This window comes from Sturnira hondurensis, unplaced genomic scaffold, assembly GCF_014824575.4.
Source record: "Sturnira hondurensis isolate 20B ecotype Veracruz unplaced genomic scaffold, ASM1482457v3 Scaffold0022215, whole genome shotgun sequence".
Classification (NCBI taxonomy): Eukaryota; Metazoa; Chordata; class Mammalia; order Chiroptera; family Phyllostomidae; genus Sturnira; species Sturnira hondurensis.
Genome location: NW_028094846.1, coordinates 7341524 through 7363251, shown reverse-complemented (window position 1 = coordinate 7363251; position 21728 = coordinate 7341524). Strand labels below are relative to the sequence as shown.

Here is a 21728-nt window from a genome sequence, read left to right as displayed (position 1 = left end):
AAGACTCACACGGCTCACTGTGCCTCCCGAGCAGACCTGTCATCACCCCCCCGGCCATCCATCAGCCAGGACACTCAGAATCCCCTTCAGTGGCTGCCCCTCCTGTCCTGTATTTCATGGACAACTCCTCCCGGGGAAAGGAAGTTGGGCAAGAAACCTAGGGAACAACTGAGCAGCTATAATTCTTTCCTTGCTTAAGAGACAAAAAAAACCCAACAACAACAAACCAGATTCAATGTTCATTTGCTAAACGGCTTTGGGGAAGGAGATAATCAAATGAGTAGAAATGTAATACATATTTCATTTCTCCAGCACCTTTCCCAGCAGCAAGAGAGAAGACTTCCCATCATCCTGGAGCATTAAAAGGAAATCCTCTCCTAAAAATAAAAGAGGAGGGGATGAACAAATGTTTTAACATGTAGCCCCTGACAAAAGACAGGAAGGAGTCTGTCCCTTTGTGAGGCCACCGAAAAGTCGATGATCTGAATGTCCCACACGGGACAAGTCGGGGGGAGGAGAAGCCTGGCAGGGCAGGGAGGGAAGTGCTGGCATTTCAGATCTGAGTTCCAAATAATCGAAGCACAATGGGAATCACTAAAGCAGCAGCAAGGAGAGTTCCAGGGAATAATGAAGCGCGAAGCAGAAGGACGGATAATAGAGGAGGAATGATCCTCTGACCAAGACCGGGCTAACACCCTGATCACGGCAGGGACAGAAGGCCAGGGCACTGAGCTGAGCGCTGGCTGCAGCCCCGGTACTGGGACCGGGGCTCAGAGGGCCTTACAGTATAGCCCCAGCCCTACCTGTGCCCTGCAGCATAACCAAGAAGAGAAATTTCTAGACTAGTGTCCCAACATCTCCCAAACAGCAAACACAGCCACTTTCCCCCAAACGTTCTCTGGGACTACTGAGGCCCCTGGGAAAGGCGCTTTCCTTTCTCCCATAGCCTTCCACACCCAATCCAAACCCCAGGCCTACAGTGAGGTCTCCGTGGACAATGGAAGGTGACCCAGAAATCCTCTGTACTTGGCCAAGTGGCACAGGCTCCGTCTTCTCGGTCAGCAGATCCACCTTCTCAAGAAGAGCTTTCTTGGGCAAGGACGCCTTTTGTGTCACAGCACAGGGCTCCACGGAGAGAGGGCTCTGAAGAGGCAAGGCAGACAGCATCAACCCTGCGTGGGACTTTAACTCATACACTTCAAACTGAAGATGACGAGATGGCGGTGAGAGCTACTGCTGGCTCTTCTCCCTGCATTGTTTCTCTTCTGCTGTCCCTGCTTCGGGAAACTGGACTTGGAGAACAGGGGCTGCGCAGAGAAAGCAGCGGCGCCCAAACTAGTGCACGTGGGCGTCCACTTGCAGGTCTCCGTGAGCACAGAGCGTCTGCACCAAACCAGATCCACACTGGTCTTTGATTATTCATTTTTTAAAATCACATGATCCTCTTCTGTACATGAACAACAACAACAAAAACCCCATGGTGGTTAGGCTAATAATGTCTACGTACTTTTTGATGCTATATATACAAGAGTCAGAAGCTGAACTTCAATATTATCCATCGTGGTGCCCACAGTAACAGCCTGATTACTAAGGGTTTTGATGAATAAGGTAGTTCCGTGTAGAAGCTGCCTCCTTGCATATGGAATCAAGAAAGAACACGCTGTGTGTTCCCCAGTTGCTCCCTGGGAGAAGCCCAACTTCCTTTTCCCAGACTGATGTGTCCATAAAAGAGGGGAGGAGGAGAATCGAGGGAGATTCTGAGTGCCTTGGCCGATGACGGATGGCCTGGGGGATGACAGGTCTCTGTGTGTGCGGGGGAGGGGGGGAGTGGGGGGCGTGGGCACAGACTTCCTGTGTTCATGACTAGTTTGCTTTAAGTAAATAGGAAAATGAAGATTTATGAAGGAAAGAAAGAGGAGAAAAATCTGGGGATACTGCTCATAATACAAAAAAATGTTTTCACTTAAAAATAATACCATTACAATGGCACTATCAGTTTAAAAGTTAAGTGATTTTAAAGGTTAGATGTGTGATTCAGTGCACACTAACCTTTTCTAGAAGATTCCCTCACATACAGCACACACACACTCTCACACCCTGGACCCAAACTGCTAGAACAATTAAGGCTCAGGTGTCCAACATTATGAAAATAATCAGAATGCAGATCGCTTGAAAAATAACCACAGTTTTTTTGGTTTCCTATAATGTTATGATCTTACAGGGAACAAACTGATAGGGCCAATTAGATTTAACTACTGGATAGTAGAGGGATTCCAGATGAGCCATGGAGATCAGGGCTCTGAGGGTAGCTTGGCCCTAGGAATACAGGGAAAATGAGCATCGGAATAAAATGTGGGTACAGATCATTCATAAAACGGACGTGGTCCACCTAGATCACGGAGAACTGAGAGACCACGCAGAAAGGCTGCCGAGAAAATCCCACCCACCGAGAACCGGGGAATTTCTGTAAGACCCGACTCTCGGAACCATTGTTCCTCCCTCGCAGTTTCGTCCTGCACGCAAATTCCTGGCATGTCCCTTAGGCCCAGGCCCAAGCTGTGTGGTAAACGAAAACTATGACAGTGTGGTATTTGCCTCTTTCAGGATGTGAGACGCCCACAGTCAGATGCCCTGAGCCTGAGCTAGGGGACAGCACTGGGCATGACCCCTGCTTCCCAGAGTCCACACCCCGGCATCATTTCCTCACCTCGAGTGTGGGCAGGACCACTGACTGCCTTCTAACCACCTGAATGTGGCATTGGGGAGAATGTCACTTCTGGTTATATCGCCTAAGACTGAACGGCAGTGCTGGCTTTGGAGGAAAAAGCCGCCATGTAGGAGCTGGCCAGCGGGGAGGGCTCTGTGACAAGCCACACCCTGCAGGAAACGGAGACCCTCGACCTTTTGGAACCAAATGCCAAAAACCACGCGACCTGCCCCACATGAGCCTTCGGATGAGGACCGGTCCTGGCTGACACCTCCTTGGAACCTTACACAGAGCCCAGTTCAGCCTGGTCTGCACTCCTCGCCTCAGAAACACGAGCGTGAATGTGTGCTGGTTTCAACTGACCAGTGGGCAGCAATACTGCTACACGGCGATGGGAACCTGATACGAACATAAACTGGGCTTTCCAAACTGAAGGCGCCCCTTTCAACTGACTTGCACTTCCAATCTCCAAGAGAGTGCAGTAATTCTTCGCAGATTTTCTATCCACAGAAGAGAAAGATTCTTTTTGTCTGGGCTAGGACCCCACTGGAGCAGGGTCAATGTTTTTCCTTTCCTAGTGACCCCGACTCCCCCTGGATTCTGCCCGTAAAATCGCTCTAATCTAGAAATTCATTTCCTGAACCAGCCCCAAAGTCCCAAGCATGTTTCCAATTCTGCCCGTCTCCACCTCCTCCATCAAAGATCACTAGCGTACCTGCATTACTTGGGGCCCCCATCTGCATTTCTCGGTTTCAGAGTTTCCTCCAAATAAATATGCCATTTACATAAACACGTCTGAACCACAGGTGCTCTTTGTTTACTCCGGGGCCAGGCCAACCCGTGCCGCCCCAGTGCAAACACAGCGTGCGGGAGGGCGGCGGGGTTTCTTGGACAGCAGCAGACAGGAGTATATTTCTGAAACAGTTTTCCATTCATATAATGAGGCCTTTCTAGACTAAAAACAAACTCCTTGGATCCTAGTCTTATTTGTGCTAATCTCAAATAAAGGTGAATTTGTGTCCTCAGAGTCTGAGTCCACGACTGGAGGAGGATGCCTAGCGCACTGCAAGCGCTTCACAAACATTTCTGAATGGCGCGCTTTCTCTTTCTACGCACAAACACACGCACTGTATCAGACCTAAATTGTCACGTGAATCAATTATTCACAAAGATAAAAGGGACTAAAACATGACTTCTGAGGTGAGTGAGAAAGCACAAGATTGAGAACGAGAGAGAGAGAGAGAGAGAGAGAGAGAAGGAAGAATGCAGGTTTCCATGTAGATACTCATTTTAAAAGATTAGTATCCCACCCAATTTTAAATTAGAATACTTGGCTTTGATAAGCTGTAGTTGAAGGCAAACCTCAGAGCCCGCTACGATCTTATATTTATGAGTATCCATTACTTGTTTTCCATCTCAATCAGAGTGTGTATTTATACCGAATAAGCTAATGAGGTATTTATACTTTATGTTTGCCTTGGACTTCAAATAAGTTCAAAACATAAAAAAAAAAAAAAACCCAAAATGTGCATTTCCAGTGAGGTCAAGCTACTCACTTAGAAGTTATACTGAAAAGCAGTTTTAATACTAAAGCCAGGAACTTGGGGAAAACTTTACGTGGATCGTAAGGGGTAGAGAGAAAGGGGGTTTCTCCTGGGTCAACAAGACCTTCCCTGTCAGTTACCGACTCACTGCCCACCCTCGTTCCAGCTCCTCCAGCCCGAGTTGCTTAGAGATGATGGTGCCAACGCTGATGCTTCTCCAGCTGGTGTGAGGTCACGTTCTGCCAGCAGATGTAACTGGAGCATCACTGAAGAGGGAAGGACGTCTCGACCCCTGAATGGTTTCCTCTCCTTGCTTTTGCCGCACTCGATGTCCAACGGAGCTTCAGTCCAGTGGTGCTCACTCCGCAATGACTTTCAGTGACATCCTGCGTGTCCCAGCGAATGGACATGTGTCCCACCAGCACCCTTGCTGGCTTTCCCACAGGTCTCAAAGGTACCCCAGTGAATGACTTCCCAGAAAGTTCACCTGCACCCCAACGGCAGCTGTTCAGCAAGCAGCCTCCTGACAAGCTCTGGTTAGCACCCCACTGCGTGGTGGCATTACCAGCAACCCAGCCCGTGGGACCTCAGTGAGGGTCCCTGCCACTGGGACATTATGGCCCACTCTCTCCATCGGGATCCACCTACAGCCCCACCTGGGAGCCTCTTTTGCATTTTGTTCCTTCCTGTGACACTCTTTCCTCATCTCTGAGAGCAATGCTTGCTCCTTTACCCGCCGTCCAATACACTGGGGTTCTCCTTACCCCTTGGTAGTTCATCCTCTGCCCCTAGTTAATGGTTATTTAGATTAAGCTTTCTCTGTTCTAATGACTGTGTCCTGATTGGACCAAACTGACCCAGACCAGAACTGGAAGTAGCTGTGGGAGACAGTACCAAAAACAGAATGTGGGGACCAGATGGTTCTGTCTTTGGGCCTGACTACGACACTGTCAATGGGAAACAGGTACTAGGAATTGCTGGCACACAGTGGGGCCACAAGTGACAATCTATCATCTTTGGCTGATCGTGAGGAAGAGCTGACGGGGAATGCCAAGTGCCTGCTGGCCCTGACCGCTGAGCACATCAGAGCAGCCAAGGAGAAAACAGCACGCAGAGCCCACAAAGAGAAGTCTCCTCCTCCTGTTGCGTATCTCCAGAACCCTCCACGGTCAAAGCTTATTAACACCATGCCCATCATCAGAGAATCAATTCCACTCTAGCAAGACAAAGGAGGGTGGCCGGAGCGGGATGGGGATGAGCAGCACACGCTGACAGCAGGCAACGCGCACACCCGGGGGAGGGTGGACGGCCAAACGGAGCAGCAGGTGCGGGGTGGGAACTGGCCGGGGTGCGCTCCCACGCGGTGTGAGAACGCACCACAGCTCCCCTGCCACATGCGCAGTTCACCNGTGCCTGCTGGCCCTGACCGCTGAGCACATCAGAGCAGCCAAGGAGAAAACAGCACCCAGAGCCCACAAAGAGAAGTCTCCTCCTCCTGTTGCGTATCTCCAGAACCCTCCACGGTCAAAGCTTATTAACACCATGCCCATCATCAGAGAATCAATTCCACTCTAGCAAGACAAAGGAGGGTGGCCAGAGCGGGATGGGGATGAGCAGCACACGCTGACAGCAGGCAACGCGCACACCCGGGGGAGGGTGGACGGCCAAACGGAGCAGCAGGCGCGGGGTGGGAACTGGCGGGGGTGCGCTCCCACACGGTGTGAGAACGCGCCACAGCTCCCCTGCCGCGTGCGCAGTTCACCTCACGTAGATATGGTGAGGTCACCTCTGCCTGCACCCCCCCGAAACACCAACAACACAAAACAACGAGAAAACTCTTACGAGGACCGAAAACCGAGACTGATGACTGGAACCTGTGAGGACTTCCAAATGCATGGGAGCCGAACTGAGAAACCTCACTGGAAGCCAAAGCATTCATTTTATTTCTAGGAAAAAAAAAGGCAAATAAGGAATGGAGCGGTGCTCAGGGAAGAGAGAGAAGTGTCCCAAGGATGCAAACACCCCAGGGTGCCCTTCACACCAGAGGTTTGTGGCCACGAGATACACTTCAGGAGCAGAAGGGGGGGCAGTTTTACACGGAGAAACCTTCCTGCTTTGGTAAGAAGCATGGTGGGGGGACATGCACCGAGCTCACTGGCAGTCCAGACAGAGGAAGGGTGAAGATTTTTAAAAGGGCAAATATTTGTCAAACACACACAAACAAAAGGAAAGCGGGGATAGAAACTGTAATCCTGAACAAGGTAGGATACAAAGACAAAAGCATTTCAAGGGGCAAAAGGGTTGGCAAGAGGTATAACCCGAATAAAGATAAAACAGACACAGGGTATTAAACACCGAATTATCTAACATCAACACTTTTAAAAAGCCAGAGCTGTTTGCACCACAAAGGAAAAGTGGAACAGGAAGGTAACACTGCACTCTCAACCTTGTCTAGAGCCGGCAGAAAGGAAAATCCATGGGAGGAAAAGTGCAAATGATAAAGGGATGAGTCCTAGCAAGGATGGACCACAATTAGGAGCCCATGCCCTGGGATAGGAGACAGTGTTCTTCTGAAATTCGGCACCGAGGATGTGACGGACACGCCATTAGGTCGGGTCAGAGGAGTTACAGTCAACATTTCCATGGGTTCATGTGACTGGAGGAGCAAAATTCTGGTGTAGGAGAAGCCACATACCCAGCAGGGAATTAGTGAATTTTTCTAGACTTCACCTTGTGAATTTCCAAAGTAGATAATAAGAGTTCTGATGATCTGCAAGCAAATCCACTCACAGGCAAATTAACCTACTAGCTCCTGGGTTGTATCTCGAACACACCACACTCCAAACCCCACAGCATTAGTCAAAAAAGATATGTGTGTGTATATATCCCTACTTTCCAAAGTCAACAACGCAGCTCCGGACAGGCTGGGGCTCTACCTGATGCCCTCATGCACGGGGACTATGGCACGTTGTACAGGGCCTTCTCCTGAAGCAGCCAGAGCTGGGAACAGAGGGAAAGTCAGACCGCACTGAGCTCCTATTGAGCCCTGGTGGCCAAAACCTGGAACACCAAGCTCAGTTTTCAAGACTAAGGGGTTTGTGATCAGAACACTCAGCCCAAAGGGTCATAAACCGGGGTAGCCATCACAGCAGAAGGGGAAACAAGAGGAAGAGAGAGACCAAAGCCAAAGGGTCCAAGCCAAGGACTGTGAGCGTCACCGCAGAGCCACACATAGGCTTCCCGGCTCCCCGCTCAGGCTCTGGGAGCCAGCCAGGCTGGTTTAAAGACGCGGTGTTGTGGGACAGACAGGCCACTGGCCATCGCTGGCTAGCGATGTGCAAAATGGATACCAGTCTTCTACTGCGGGCATCTGTCACCTCTCCCTTGCCCGCTGCAGTATTAATGGAATTCGGGTCATAAGGGGTAAGGAGGAGGCAGTCAGGAATCCCTCTCACTATGCCCAGAATTTCAGGGTTTCACATTATGGTCCATCTACATCTACAACTGGGATGGATACAAAGGTGCCAAAAGGCTTCTTCTATTCTTCGGGGGACCTGGAAGGATTCAGATGTTTAAGTCTGTTCACAAAGCAAATATATGGGATCTATTAGGTTCCCTGTGTACCAAAATTTACTATATTGCACTGATTTGCTGGCGGAGAGGGAAAAGCCAATTTGCATGGTTCCTGTCAGTCACATGTGGTTTGGAATTGCTTATGCATTCCAGATACACTCTGTGTAAACTAGAGAGTCGTATCTTATTTCGACTGGTTTGCATGCGTGCATATGAAACTTGTTTTCCCCACAGTGCCAAGTGAACATGGGAGCTGCACTAGCAGCCGTGATCACAGCTCATCAACTTCTTTGTTGAGACGTCACGGCTGCGGTGGGGGGCACTCTTGTCCCTCAGGTCTACAGAGGCTGTGACTTCTCTTCTACTTCGCCTGTTCAGTTCTGTTCCGTGGAGCAGCGAGAGCTGAAGTCTGTACCTGTCCATCAACACACAATTTCTGATCCCGACTATGTGCCAGGCCCTCTGCTAGGCACCGAAACATACTGAGCAGCAGGATCCCTACTCCACGGAGTCCAGAGCGCAGCGGGAAAGAACCGCCAGTACATAAAGAGTTATCGCCTGCTGTGATAGCTACTTTTCTAGAGTGTGGGTGGGGTACAAGACCCTGGGGACCCAGGAGGGGGCTTGCCAAAACCCCACAGAAGAAGGTGACTCCCGACGGTGAAGTACGAGTTGAAGGGAAGAGGGACTGGAAGGCATTCAAGAAAGTAGGAACACTCTGTGCAAAGGCACGAAGCTCATCAAGAACACATGTTGCAGGGACCCGAAAGAAATTCTGCAGGGCTTGCGGCCAGAGGTGGAGCCAGCGGAGAAAATAATGTGAAAACACATGAGAGAGACAGGCCATAATCCTAGTAAACAACGTTATTTTAGGCGTCTGCGTTCTGGTGTTAATATCCGAAGACGTTTGCTCCCTAAGAAGGCACAGGAGTAGCAGGCGAACGAGCTGACGTTTCTGTGTGCATCACCTGCCCTTGCTGTCTCTCTCTCCCCGGCACTTACAACACCTGGCACCAAGGTGGCCCCGAGCGGATGCACTTCTCCTACTGCTGCGTGGAGCGGACGGCCTCTACCATGGGCCCTACGGATCCAGGCCCTGGGGAAACCCCTCCCCATGAGTGCATGGGCTGGACTTATTGACACATCTCTAAAGAATAGACTGTACCAGAGTAATGGGCTGTCGTTTCCAACACTGTGTTACAAAAAGACCGTGGCTTCCCTTTTGGGACCTCTCTCACGTCCTCGAACGCTCTGGCCGCCTTTGTCTCTTGGATCGCTGGCTGCCATGTCGTAAGAACCCTCCGGCGGCTCGCGGAGAAGCCCCCAAGGCCAGGAGCTGAGCCACGCCCATGTGAGCACGTCCACGGTCAGCACCTATGTGAGTGAGCCTGGAGACCAACCTTCTGACGCCTGCCAGCAGCCACAGGAGGGAGCCTGGGAGTGAATTCTCCAGCTCCACTCGAGCCTGGGGGTTACCGCAGCCTTGGCCCACAGCTGGTGGAAAGCTCCTAGGGGGTGGGAAGCCAGAGGCACCTGGCTGATCTGCATCCAGATTCCTCCCCCCACAGAAAACGCCATAAGCCACTGACTCAGGTGTAATTTTCTACGCCACAAGAGATAACTAAGATACCGCCCAAGCACTGTGTCCTCCTACTCCCTCATCAAGGCTGGGGTTCTGGTGTACTGAGGTTGGGTGCAGGGGTACCAGAGTCTCCCCTTGGTGATGGGGCCCTGCCAGGGAACTTGGCTTTTGTGACTAGAATCCCAATCGCCTGACACCTCACTCCCCGATGGACCAAACCCTGCTGCCTGCGTCCCATGCAACTGGTCCAACCACACAGAGAATGATTCTGGCCCAACCACAGCACAGACTCTAGGGTTTGGTGTGCCCCACCGCCCCACCAATCAGGGCCGACCCTGGGTCCACCAATGCTGTGGACCGTGGTCCCTCCACGCACTGTGGCAGAAGCCCAGGAAACCTCATCTAGGTGGTCACTATCACGTGTCCACAGAAAGACATGGCGGCTACTGTACTCTTGCTCTCCATCCATAACTCTGATTGATATACCTGATGCACCTTGGAAACTAATTATCAAACTTCCTATATACACTGCCCAGGGGGAAATAAGTGGGAAGACATAGACTGCTTAGGGAACCTTGTTTTTTGGCAGCAAATTTTTGGCAGTTCATATAAAAAGGTTAATTTAAAGGTAGTGGTTTTATGTGTAAAAAAAGTTTGCAGACCTTGTAAAGATGGTAAATATTTACATAAAATATTATGTTCAACTACGGAAAGAAAAGCAAAATATAAAGCCCAAACGTGCCACCGACCAATGGTTCTTTGCTTCCTTCTCCTGTCGTTTTAGTAGTTGTCAGCCCCGTGTTGCAGTCAGTGACTAAGTGCCCAATGCATCCACAAGGCCACGTGTGGAGATGGTAGCTGTCGCCACCACGAGAAAAATAAAGAACGGAGGGAAGGAAGGGGACTGTGTACCTCTGTCCCTGATGGTTCTGCCCCTTGCGCTCTGGGACGCCGTCACTGGGAACTGAGGGGCCGATGTGGGAGGACGTCCTCAGCGCCACCGCGGAGATGCCCACCCACGGGGAGGAGAAGTTCAGCAGCACGGAGGCGGTGCGGTACAGGGGGACCTCTGGGTGCTGGCTCACGTTGACAACCAGAGGGTTACGCTGGCACGCCAGCTCGTAGGTCCCTGAAGAGAAATACGGCTGGGAATCGCATTTGAAACCGTTCACACAGCACAGCGACGTTCAATCAGTGGGCCCCCCAATTTTTAAAGCATGCAGTATCTGACAATTTGGTCAGGGGCCCTGACCTCTTTTCCCTTAAATTGTCCAAAAAAAAAAATCACAACAGCCAACATAACAATAGCTGTCTGGTGGGAATGAATCAAAATGATACCTATTTTTTGGTCAGAGCAGCAAAAAATATGTTTTCGTGGGCTGAAGAATCTTAGCAATTGGCTCCTATGTGCCGGGAGACGGGCAGGGATGAGGAACGCGGGCGCAGCGCCACAGCCGCACGTGGCGTGCCCTCTTCACTATGCGACAGCTCCCCAGGGGCCCTGCGGGGACAGACGCTGGGCTCACCGAGAGAGTGGTTGTTTCCACCGATGTCGGTCAGGTGAAGGGTCACTGCAGGCTGCGGACGTTTGCCAGGCACTGGGCCATCGGAAGCCAAGAAGATAAAAATCGCCGTTGCCACTCCGGGTCTCTCGAAACACACCTAGGCACAGGCACATGTGTGTGTGAGCCATCCTGTCCGCTGGGCTGTCGAGACACCTTAAATAAGAGCTTCCTCTCCCGACGGAGTCAGCGCAGGAAGACGTCCAGGGTCACCCCCAAAACTCAAGAGAGTCAGGTGGAAGGAAGACAACTTTCGGCTACTGGGGCTTCCCTGCTCTTCCCGAGACTTTTCAGCTCAAGTGTTCCTTTTTTATTTCAACCAGTCTTTCTTTAAATGTCTCTCGAAAGACCACCGAAAGGGTCCACTGCTGGGGACAACACACCACACTGCCAACCAGCACCTTCTGATCTCCAAAGTGAGAGAGGTGGACCAGCCGGTCACCGCACTAGCGTTCTGTTCTGAACGGGCGCAGCGCAGCGAACTGTTCTCCTCCCCCTCCCCATCCCACTTCCACGAACACTCTCATCAGAACCTCCTGGGCAGCGCGTGAGCTGTGACGTGGGGGAGAGGTTCATGCGGACTCTGCCGTTTCTGAGACTGGGAGCTGCCAAGCTGTGTATCCTCATGTGGGTCTCGTGGTGCCCCCTACACACACCCTGTTCACAGCCAGAAACCAAGCCAACGCCAAGGCACAGACAGTTCGGTCATGGGGAAGGAGTGTTCCTGGAGGGTTAGGCCGCCTTGCCGCTGCGAAGCCTTCACTGTAAGAGAAAACATCGTGCAGAGAGACGGGGGACGACTCAGACATCGTGTTTTCTGCACTGAAGACCTTGAAGCGCTCACTCTAGCTTTGTTTGTCTACAGCTCAACATAATTCTTTTATCTTCAGATTTACGTGGCAGATTTTTTTATCTCTGTATAGGACTCTATGTATTTACCCTTTGGACTACATACATACTCAAGATATTTCTTTACTGACCACAGAATGTCTTTAGTCTATAAAGTGGCCATTAAATACCCTTTTCTAATTAAAAATGTTGGGGTGACACGGGTTCATAGTGCCATGGATTTCGGGGGTACATTTCTGCCACATTTCTGGGTGTGGCACTGCTGTCCACCACTCCAAGTCATATCACCTTCCGTCGCCATAGAATTGGCCCCTTAACCCTGGCAACCACCATATACAGAGAAAAAAGGGGGGCACATACTAGGGAACTGTGTATGTGTTTGACTCTCTTCCCCCCCCCTTTTAACTGAATTTATCAGGGTGACAATTGTAATAAGATTATGAAGATTTCAGGGGTACAAGTCTATAACACATCCTCTGTATATCGTACTGCAATATTTCTCTTAATTTCCGTTAAGAAATCCCGACCTTCCCCGGGGTTCCCTGGGAGTCACAGTATTCAAACCTGCGTACATTTCTCCAGTTTTTCCTCGGGTCCTGACGGCGAGGAAGCCCCAAGAAAAGTGTCCTCGGGGCAAAAGCAAGGTGCCACATCAAACGGCAGCTACCTCCTCTGACACGGGGGGCAGGAGGGTAAAACATGTTTGCCATTTTAATGGGAATTCTTCCTTGCCCGCAGACGGCATTTTCCTGAGTCTCGGCGGTGTGTTTACAGTGCTCATTTGCACTGCTGGCTTAAGTAGGGGGGGGTTATGGTCTGCGGTGGTCCATGTAGCACAAGCCGCCCTTCTTCTCCTCCTCCTTTGAGGGGAAGACCAGCCACACTCTCTTTTTACTGTGTCTTCCTCCCCTTTTTCATTTCCCCTCTTTGAAGTCATAAATATTCCTTTATAATTTAAGAAATATCCAAACCCATAGGTTATGGCTTGCAATGCGAGGTCCTTTGTCCCTGGCTGGCCGGAAGGCTGGACATGAAACGCACCCTTACTGCGGCAGCAACGGCCATCAAAGTGCCCTGGGGACTCCCATAGCCTCCTCATCCCACACACCACAAAAGAGACCCGAGAGCTAGAAGAAAGTTCTGGGTCATTTCTTGAGCCGGGAACAGACAGACTCTAAACAAGTACCTGGTGGCTTCACCCCAATAGTCCTCAGACTTGAAGAGTTCGGGGGGCACTTCAAAGGGGAACAGGAGGGCTCAGTCGTCCCACCCTCTGTCCATGCTGCCATGGACCCCGCCCACGTGACATTGATTAGCCTCTGTCCTGAGGGCTCGTGTCCAAAACCTCCAACGCATTTTACACCTCCCAGAAATGCGTCTCCTTGCTCTCAGGGGCGCGTCTGCACCAGGGTTCCCAGGCCCTGGCTCAAGTGGAGAAGCCACAGGTGAGATGCAGGCAGAGGAGGGCTGGGGTACACAGAGCGAAGAGACAAAGATCTGAGACAGGGACGGGGTGCCCACTCTTGGGCATTTCTCCTCAGAGCGACCTCCTCCTCAGGAGAGGTAACCAAATTCCATTCTTGTCCAAACACCAAACAGGCCCCAGGACAGCCACTTAAAGCAAGGGAAGCGCCAACTCTCTGACTCGGCTGTTGGAGCCTCTGAGTCAGGGGTCAGTCTGAATCTGCACCGGGCACATGAGCGACCAGACAGGGTGGGAGAGGGTGAGGAAGTGCACCGATCTGGGGGGCGGTTGGCCAGGCAGAGTCCAGGTTTCACTCCTGGCTCCCTCCTGACCCACGGGCTAAGTCTGAGCACCCCATCCCGTCCCCTCTCTGAGCCTGGGATTCATCCCCCCCGACATCTGAGAAACAGACACACAGCCAACTCCTGGAGCTACTGCAGGATTAGACGAAATCATCTGAAAACACGCAGGACAGTGTCTATTGTGGAGCCTGGACTCGATGTTCGATAGTTCTTACTTCCCCCAAAATACCTTTTATTCTGGTCATGCTTCAGGAAGACAAGGGAAAAAGTAAAAATTTTTAATGAAACATACATACGTGTATTTTGGGATCTAAAGAACTGGGATTTTTCTAAGCTGTATAGACTAAAATATTTCTTCTCCACTATTTTTTTTAAATACATACTTTTATTTTTTTTAAAGATTTTATTTATTTATTTATCTTTAGAGGGGAAGGAGAGGGAGAGAAACATCAATGTATGGTTGCCTTTCATGTGTCCCCTGCTGGGAGTTGGCCTGCAGGGAACTGGCCTGCAACCCAGGCATGTGCCCTGACTGGGAATCGAACCGCGATCCTGTGGTTCACAGGCCCGAGCTCAATCCACTGAGCTACACCGGCCAGGGCTCTTCTGCACTATTTATACTATTTTAAATGGGTACTTGCAGAAATATGAGTTGGTATCTAGGTTTTACTTCCATAGAAACTGGCAGTACTTGAGGCTCTTGGTTTGGAAGGTATCCTACTTTATAAGTGGAATCTACAAAAACATGTATGTATATATGTATCCATTATATACACATCTACAACCCTTTTATTAGGTTTTTCAGTTAATCCAGTTCCAGTAACTACAATTACTAAGGACCTACTTTTATTGTACATATAGATAAACTTCTAGAATTTAGAGTATAAATTAGAATACTAGCTATGTATTCCTTATCTGAGCAAAGATACTATTTTTAAAAGTTGCCCTTTCCACAGCCAAGTCACAGCTACCCTAATACATACAGTAGCCCTCGCTATTTTTATTTCACATAAAATAAATAACGAACTTTATGTTCCTAGATATGAAAGACAGGTCGTGACTGAAGCACAACACTGGGCCACAGGAAGCGCTTACCCATTCTACCTCTGTGCTCCCTTTGCCATTACAAGTGTGACACCCCTCGAATCACCAGAGCACGTGCACTATGGGAACAGCCAGACCCAACCCCTTCAGGACCGAGCACCCCAGATGCACCTCCGGGGTGATTGCTCAGATCTGCCCCCTAAAGAACAAGCCAAGATGCCGAGAGGTCTGGAGGACAGTGGCTCCATCTCCAAGGCTGTGGTGTTTGTTTTAACAAGGAGACTGCGTACACTTTGCACATGGGTGATATACACCGAACGTGAGCCTGGCTCTAAGGAAGGAGAGAGGCTACGGCTGGGCGTCCGAGTGAGGGGGAGATCTTTCAGGAACATGAGTGATTCTTAGGACTGCCAGTGAATTGGCTCAGTGAATCCATCACAAAACACTTTGGAACAGAGAAAACACAGCTCTATAGAAAGCCAGACAGACAGTGACGGACAAAAGTAGAAAATCAATCCCACACACTCAGTGGCTTTTTCATCCGAAGCCTGCATGTGACCTACCAGACCTAACTTCCGGCCACTAGAGAGGGGGAGGCGGAAGGAATGCTGCCCTAGTGCAGAGCGGTTTGGGCTTGAGAAGCCCTTCTACAGTGGGCCTGCTGGGCACAGCCTCACTGACCGTGCCCTGAGCCAGGCATCCCAACTCCCAGGTCACCCCCTGCGGTGGCCCCTGGAGAGCAGACCCCGTCACTGTACCTCAAACTTGGGAATAATCCTCTCTGAGGTTTTAAGAGGCTTTTGGTTGGTTACTGGGTTGTTATTTGTTCTGTTCCCTCCCATCCTCACTCATCTATGGCACGTCCTGATCCCAGAGAGAGAGGGCAGGCCCCTGAGCAGGAGAGGGTGGGCGGACACTCCATCTGGCTGTGTCGCCCCTGATGGTCTGCTGAGCGTGACCCCAGGCTGTGCCAGGGCCTCCATCAAGCTCACTGGGTTTCCACTCCCGTTAGAGGTTTTTGCTCTGCCGTATCCCCAGGACACAAAGGTTACAGAATGGAAGTGGAAAAAGCAGGATTCTGACCGCTGAAGTGATGTCCTCTAGCTCACAAGTGGCAAACATAAGGCCCACAGGCCGAACCTGGCCCTCCACCTTGTTTTATCCAGCCCAGCACCTTGTTTCTACCTGGAGATAGCACAGAGCTCCTTGCCCCTGGTTAAGAAGTAGTTACATGTACACAGTCCTAAAGTGACATTTGGGCCTTTGAAGGCAACCGCGAGACTGATGTGGTCCCCAGTGAAAATGAGTTTGACATCCCTGCTCTAGCTAAATGCTAGAGACGTGGGAATTTAGGTTTTCCAACTTTGCTCTGTATGCTTTTGACTACCCAGTGGTTCTCACTTCACAGATGCCTTAGAAAGTGTGTTGACATCTGTGCTCCACCCCCAGCCCCGAAATGAAGCTTAGGCATAAAAGCCTCACACAATTGCATGGAGCTAAGAGAAACCTTTAAAAGCCATCAGCAATCCAATGGGCGGGAGTGGCTAGGAGAAACTAGATTGAGAATTCTTGCACTATTGGTGGAAGCATTTGCCTTTTTTGTAGGCAAAAAAATGATCAACTACTGGAAATTTCACATGGATCTCCCTAATAACATTGCCGTGTGTTAAGATTTTGGAAATTTGACAAGGGAGAGACCACTTCTCAAAGTTTCGGGGGATTTTACCGGAAGTCCAAACCTCACAGAAGGAGGAAAGGTGTGAGGCAGCTGGTCTCTTGCCACTGAGCTGTCTTGGCGGTCCCCACACCAGAGGAACTGAGTCAGACTGGGAGGGAGTGTTGAACTTGGTTTACCTTCCTTCCTGTACCCAAGCCCCTGTCTCTCTTATCATCGGTCAAAACCAAGGTGACGTCCTGTGTTGTTCCTTCACAGCACCAGTAAGGCTATAAACACCATGAGCTCCCGTGGTTCTGTTTTCAGAAGAGTGAGGTCATTGTGTGAGATGAAGAGGGACCCACCACGATGGCCCGCTCTGTCCAAGGGGAGGCATTTGAAGATGCGGACTTGGGCAAGTCAGTGGATGGGTTCAGATCAGAATCAACTCACTGGCCCAACTCCTTCTAAGCACATTTCCTCACCTGTTATCTTAGACGGCAGGGCTAGGTGTGTGGAGATCCTGTGTTAGAAGAGCTTTCGGGACTTGGCAGGGGGTCAGAAAGAGACAGACCAAGTCTTTAGCGAATGGGAGGCGAGGTAAGCCACTCAGACCTCCTCCGGTGGGAGAAACCCATGTCCAGTGGCCGTTTGACAAGAGTAGTACACAGGTGGGACAACTCAGAAGGGCCATCCCAGCTCCCGGTGGAATGGGATGCAGACAGAGGGGGCTACTCCCCCCTCTGCCCACTCCTGCTTCTTTCATTCCCCCACAGCTGTCCATCCTGGGGAAAGCTCTGGAGGAACTTTTGCATGCAAGTCTTTATCTTGGAGTCTGAATCACTTATGACAAAGTAGGAGAATGAGAAAAGGGATTACGGCACATAAGATGGACAAAGGGCTCTCGGGAGCAAGGATGCAAACGTGAGGGGATGAAGGCGTTCACTGCAGAGCCTGGTGGGGAAAAAATGCTATCGCAATTATTCATGAGACTCAGAGTCGGCTCAGATGTCATGTCTAGGCCTGCAACAGCTTCCAGGTAAAATCAATACAAAGTCAGATGAGTGGTAATCAGATAGGAATCAGGAAGTAGAGCTTTACCCTCTGGGGACAAACTGCTTAGCCCTGGGAGAGGCTCCTCCTCTTCCCGTGAGCCAGGTGGTGCATGGACATGAAAATCGTACACACATAGTCATCTTTGCTTTCTCAGGGTCCCTGGAGAAGGCAGAGACCCTCGTGGGTTAATTTCCTTAACAGAAGGTTTTTTTCCAATAGGCAAGTACTTTTTAGAAATTGCAACCATGTGTACAGAAATCATTCCAACATCTACCAGAAACGCTGCCCTCTTACACAGAGAATCCTCTAGGTAGCTGAAGTGCACTTCCACCCAGCTCTCAGGTGACACTCCTGGACGCCCATCAGACTGTGAGTGGCAAGGCTCTAAAGGCATTAGTGGATATAATTATCAATGTCCTTAGCACCTCATAGCCTAAGACTACTCCTCTTATTAATAATATTTGTTTGCCCTGGCTGGTGTAGCTCAGTGGATTGAGCACGGGCCTCCGAACCACATGATCGCGGTTCGATTCCCAGTCAGGGCACATGCCTGGGTTGCAGGCCAGTTCCTGGTTCCCGGCAGGGGACGCATGAGAGGCAACCATACACTGATATTTCTCTCTCTCTCTCTTTCCTTCCCTTAAAATCTTTTAAAAAATAATATTTGTTTATCCTCACCCATCAGAGAGATGCAAATTAAAACCACAGTCCGACACCATTTCACACTGGTCAGAATGGCCATCATGAACAAATCAACAAACAACAAGTGCTGGCCAGGTTTGGGAGAAAAGGGGGCCCTAGTGCACTGCTGGTGGGAATGCAAACTGGTGCAGCCGCTGTGGAAAACAGCATGGAATTGCCTCAAAAAACTAAAAATGTAAGTGCTTTTGACCCAGCAATTCCACTACTGGGACTATACCCTAAGAATTCTGAAATACTGATTCAGAAGAACCTATACTCCCCAATGTTCACGGCAGCACAATTTCCAGTAGCCAAGTGCTGGAAGCAACCTAGGTGCCCATCAATAAATGAGTGGATCAGAAAACTTTGGTCCATTTACACACTGGAATACTACACAGCAGAAAGAAAAAAAGGTGCTCCTACCCTTTGTGACAGCATGGATGGAACTAGAGAGCATTATGCTTAAGTGAAATAAGCCAGGCGGTGAAAGACGAATACCGTATGATCACCTATAAGGAGAACCTAATGAACAAAGCAAACAAACAAGCAAAATATAATCGGAGACACTAAAATAAAGAACAAACTGATAGTAACCAGAGGGGGCGGTTGACGGGGGGAGGAAGAAGGGAAAGGGTCATAAAGGAACAACTACAAAGAACCCACGAACAAAGCCAAAGGAGGGAAGGATTGAGGGGGGATGGGGGAAAGTGGTGGTAGGAAAATGGGGACAACTGTACTTGAACAATAAAAAAATAACTAAAATACTATTTGTTTATCTCATTTTTAAAAAGGTACTATCAAGTTTAAAATAAAAAGCACACCTGGAAGGAACGGTCTAGTCCAAGCATCTCATTCTAAAGCTAAAGAAACCAGTGCCCAAGAAGGCCAAGAAGGCTATGTGATTACTTTAAGGTCACTTGGCTGGTGAGTGATAAATACAGGGTTGAAAACACTGTTCCTCTGAGTGCATGTTTCCTCCCAGTTCCTAAATTCCCCACTAATTTGTTGTGGCACAATAACCAAGAAGAGGAGGCTAATGTTCTATTTCTTGACCTGTGTGGTGGTGAGAGAACTTTGTGAGCACTTTGTAGGAACTCCTGGGTCTATGCATTTCTGACCTTGGCCCTTTCCTGTGTGCATGTTACACTTTGATAAACCGATCACTTACAAAAAAGCACAAATTTAAAAAGAGCAAAAATAGGTTCAAAATGTAAACACTCTGAAATGACTAAAGAAGCTTCCTGACACGCCAGTCCGATGAACCATGTGTAAGCACAGATACGCACACACGTGTTTGCACACATGTACCTGTGTGTGTGCACAGACCAAAGCACAATCCACCTGCAGCCTTCACAGGGACGTGTGCGGGCCACTTACTTTGAGCCAGGCCCCGTCCTCGCTCTCCAGGCTGCCTTCTGGCCGCTCACCGCCTTCATTCCGAGACGGAGATCGGTTTCCTTGGAGCATACAGGGAAACCAGCCGGCAGGAGGGTGGCGCTCTGGTAAACCTGGGTAGTACGAAGTGCAAACCTGAAATGCAATTTCAGCGAAAGATTAAACGTGCAGGGTGAGGGCTAAGACAAGGACACTCGCCAGCACAGAGCCAAAGGTTCCCTCTTGCCCCGAGTGCCCCATGACCGCATATTTGAGGGGAACCCGCTCTCAGTGTAGAGGACTGTCTCAGAGCTCTCGGTCAGCCCCCAGACGGAACCTGCCTGGGCAGAAAACCCACATGGCTACTCTCAGCCCACCGTGGCCCAGGGGATCGTGCCCAAAGAACAGCTCCTGGCGCATTTCAGGCAACTGCTTCTGGAATTAGCTATGAAAGTCCATCTGGGACGATGGTCAAGCTCTCGCCTTGCTGGGCCTGCTGGCCCCTGGAGAGAGGCTACTGAGTCAGGCAACTGCTGAGCACTCAGGTGGGAAAAGAGGCCAGAGACGAGACACTCCAGGAAACTTCTTCCGCTCCGCTCAGGGAAGACGGGCGGGCCAGACTGAAAGCTGTCACTGGCTCGGAATCTGGCAACTTTCCTGGCTGCCGCCCCGGGGCACCAGAACTCCCGAGAAGGGTGCCAGAACTGGGCCGAGGGGGCGTGGCAGACGCTGCTAGCTGCCTTCCCATGCCCAGTTCACCTCCCTTTGGTGAACGAACTTCAATTTTGTTCAAAGGGACAGTGCACCTTGGGATAAGGGCTCATCTCCTCGGGGTCCCTTACCACCAAGGGTGACCAGGCGACCTGGATCTGACCAGTAAGATGTCGGTGGAAGTCTACAGTGCTGAACTTCCACAAAACGGCCATTTTTCCTCACAAAGAAAGCTGCAGCGAGCACACACCCATCGCCCGTCTTCCCACTGGAAAGGCCCATGGCAGGGCATGCCTTGAAGAACACCAGCCGCCTCCCCAGAAGGAGGAAGGAAGCTGCAGGACGAGGATGCAGAGACCTGGGCCCCAGAAGACACTCTGGTCCAAGATGAGTTTCCGGAACGGGAGCACCAGCCTCGGCTGGTCCCTCAGTCTCCCGGGGTGTCTCCTCCAGTATAAATTCCGGTGATTTCACCCTGGCCCGAGACACCTCGAGAGCTGAACCTCCCTTCTCCTGGAAGGACTGTACTGTCTAGGCTTCTGAGGAATGGAAGAGTTTACTTGGCAACGGACACACCTGGAATGGTACCCAACAGCTGAGCTCTCACCCACTATTCAGTCCTCAACTCGAACTCAGAGAAGCCAGTCGGGAGGGTCCCCAGAGGACCTCCTATTTATTTAGATAGGTATTTTAGAAAAATTGGATACCTAAGAATTTATCTTTACGGCTAACTTTAGAATTTCAATAGCAAGAATTCTTTAAATCAAATTATACTCTGATCTACGATATACATTTTTTTAAATTTTATTTGATCTTTTTGGTAACCCATTGAGTTGAATAAAGAAGGATTACTATACCCATCTTGTGTACGAGAAAATCAGGGCCCAGAGCAGTCAAGTGCCTCATCCAACATCACTCAGTAATGCCAACAGTAATGCCGGCGGACCGGTGGTGTAAGCCAGACGTTCTGTTTACCGCTTCCTTTTCTTCTATTAAAATACATTCTCTTACACACAAAGTGTAACTTCTGTTATGCTAATTTGGAGACAACATGCATACTTTGAAGCCAACCACAGCACAGCCAAAGGTACACAGGTGAGGGCGGGGGACAAGATTTAACAGCTAGTCCGGAAGCTTGTCACTTTCCATTATCTTATTCCAGGTTCAGTAAGGACTAAAGGTGATGCCAAAGCCAGGACTAGACTCTTCTGGCTTAACTCACCATGGAATGAGGTTCTCCCGTTACCAAGGAAACAGGACATTTGGTCTTGTCTTCATGAGCGGAGTAAGCCTGGGTAGCCCACTGGTCCAGGTACCCGTGGGGAGTGTAGAGGCCGCAGTCCACGAGGCTGGTTTCCTCCTCAAAAGGCTCACATATCCCATCTCCCTCGAATGCGTAGCACAGGCTCGGCTCCCCTGCCAAAACATGCCGTACGACGTTTGAAAATGTGTCATGTAAAAGTAATCACACTTCGTTCCAGCTCACCAGAGAATCCCATAACCGACAGTCTAAATGGCCACCTCGAACATGCAGAACACACACACACACACACACACCCAAAAAGCAGAACTCCTTTTCAGTGGGAGAGTGGTAGACCCCACCTACATAACAAAGGTATAAAGA

General features: G+C 50.1%; 1 protein-coding gene across 1 annotated transcript in view; it reads right to left on the bottom strand.

Moving 5' to 3' along the window:
* Nucleotides 1–21728, bottom strand: part of PAPPA2 (pappalysin 2) — a 180619-nt gene that overhangs the window by 64981 nt on the left and 93910 nt on the right. The window contains exons 10-13 of the mRNA XM_037035167.1: nt 21327–21520; nt 19397–19549; nt 10933–11068; nt 10319–10535 (exon numbers count right to left, since the gene is read on the bottom strand). Coding sequence (XP_036891062.1) covers nt 10319–10535; nt 10933–11068; nt 19397–19549; nt 21327–21520 — 700 coding nt within the window. The remainder of the gene's footprint in view (nt 1–10318; nt 10536–10932; nt 11069–19396; nt 19550–21326; nt 21521–21728) is intronic.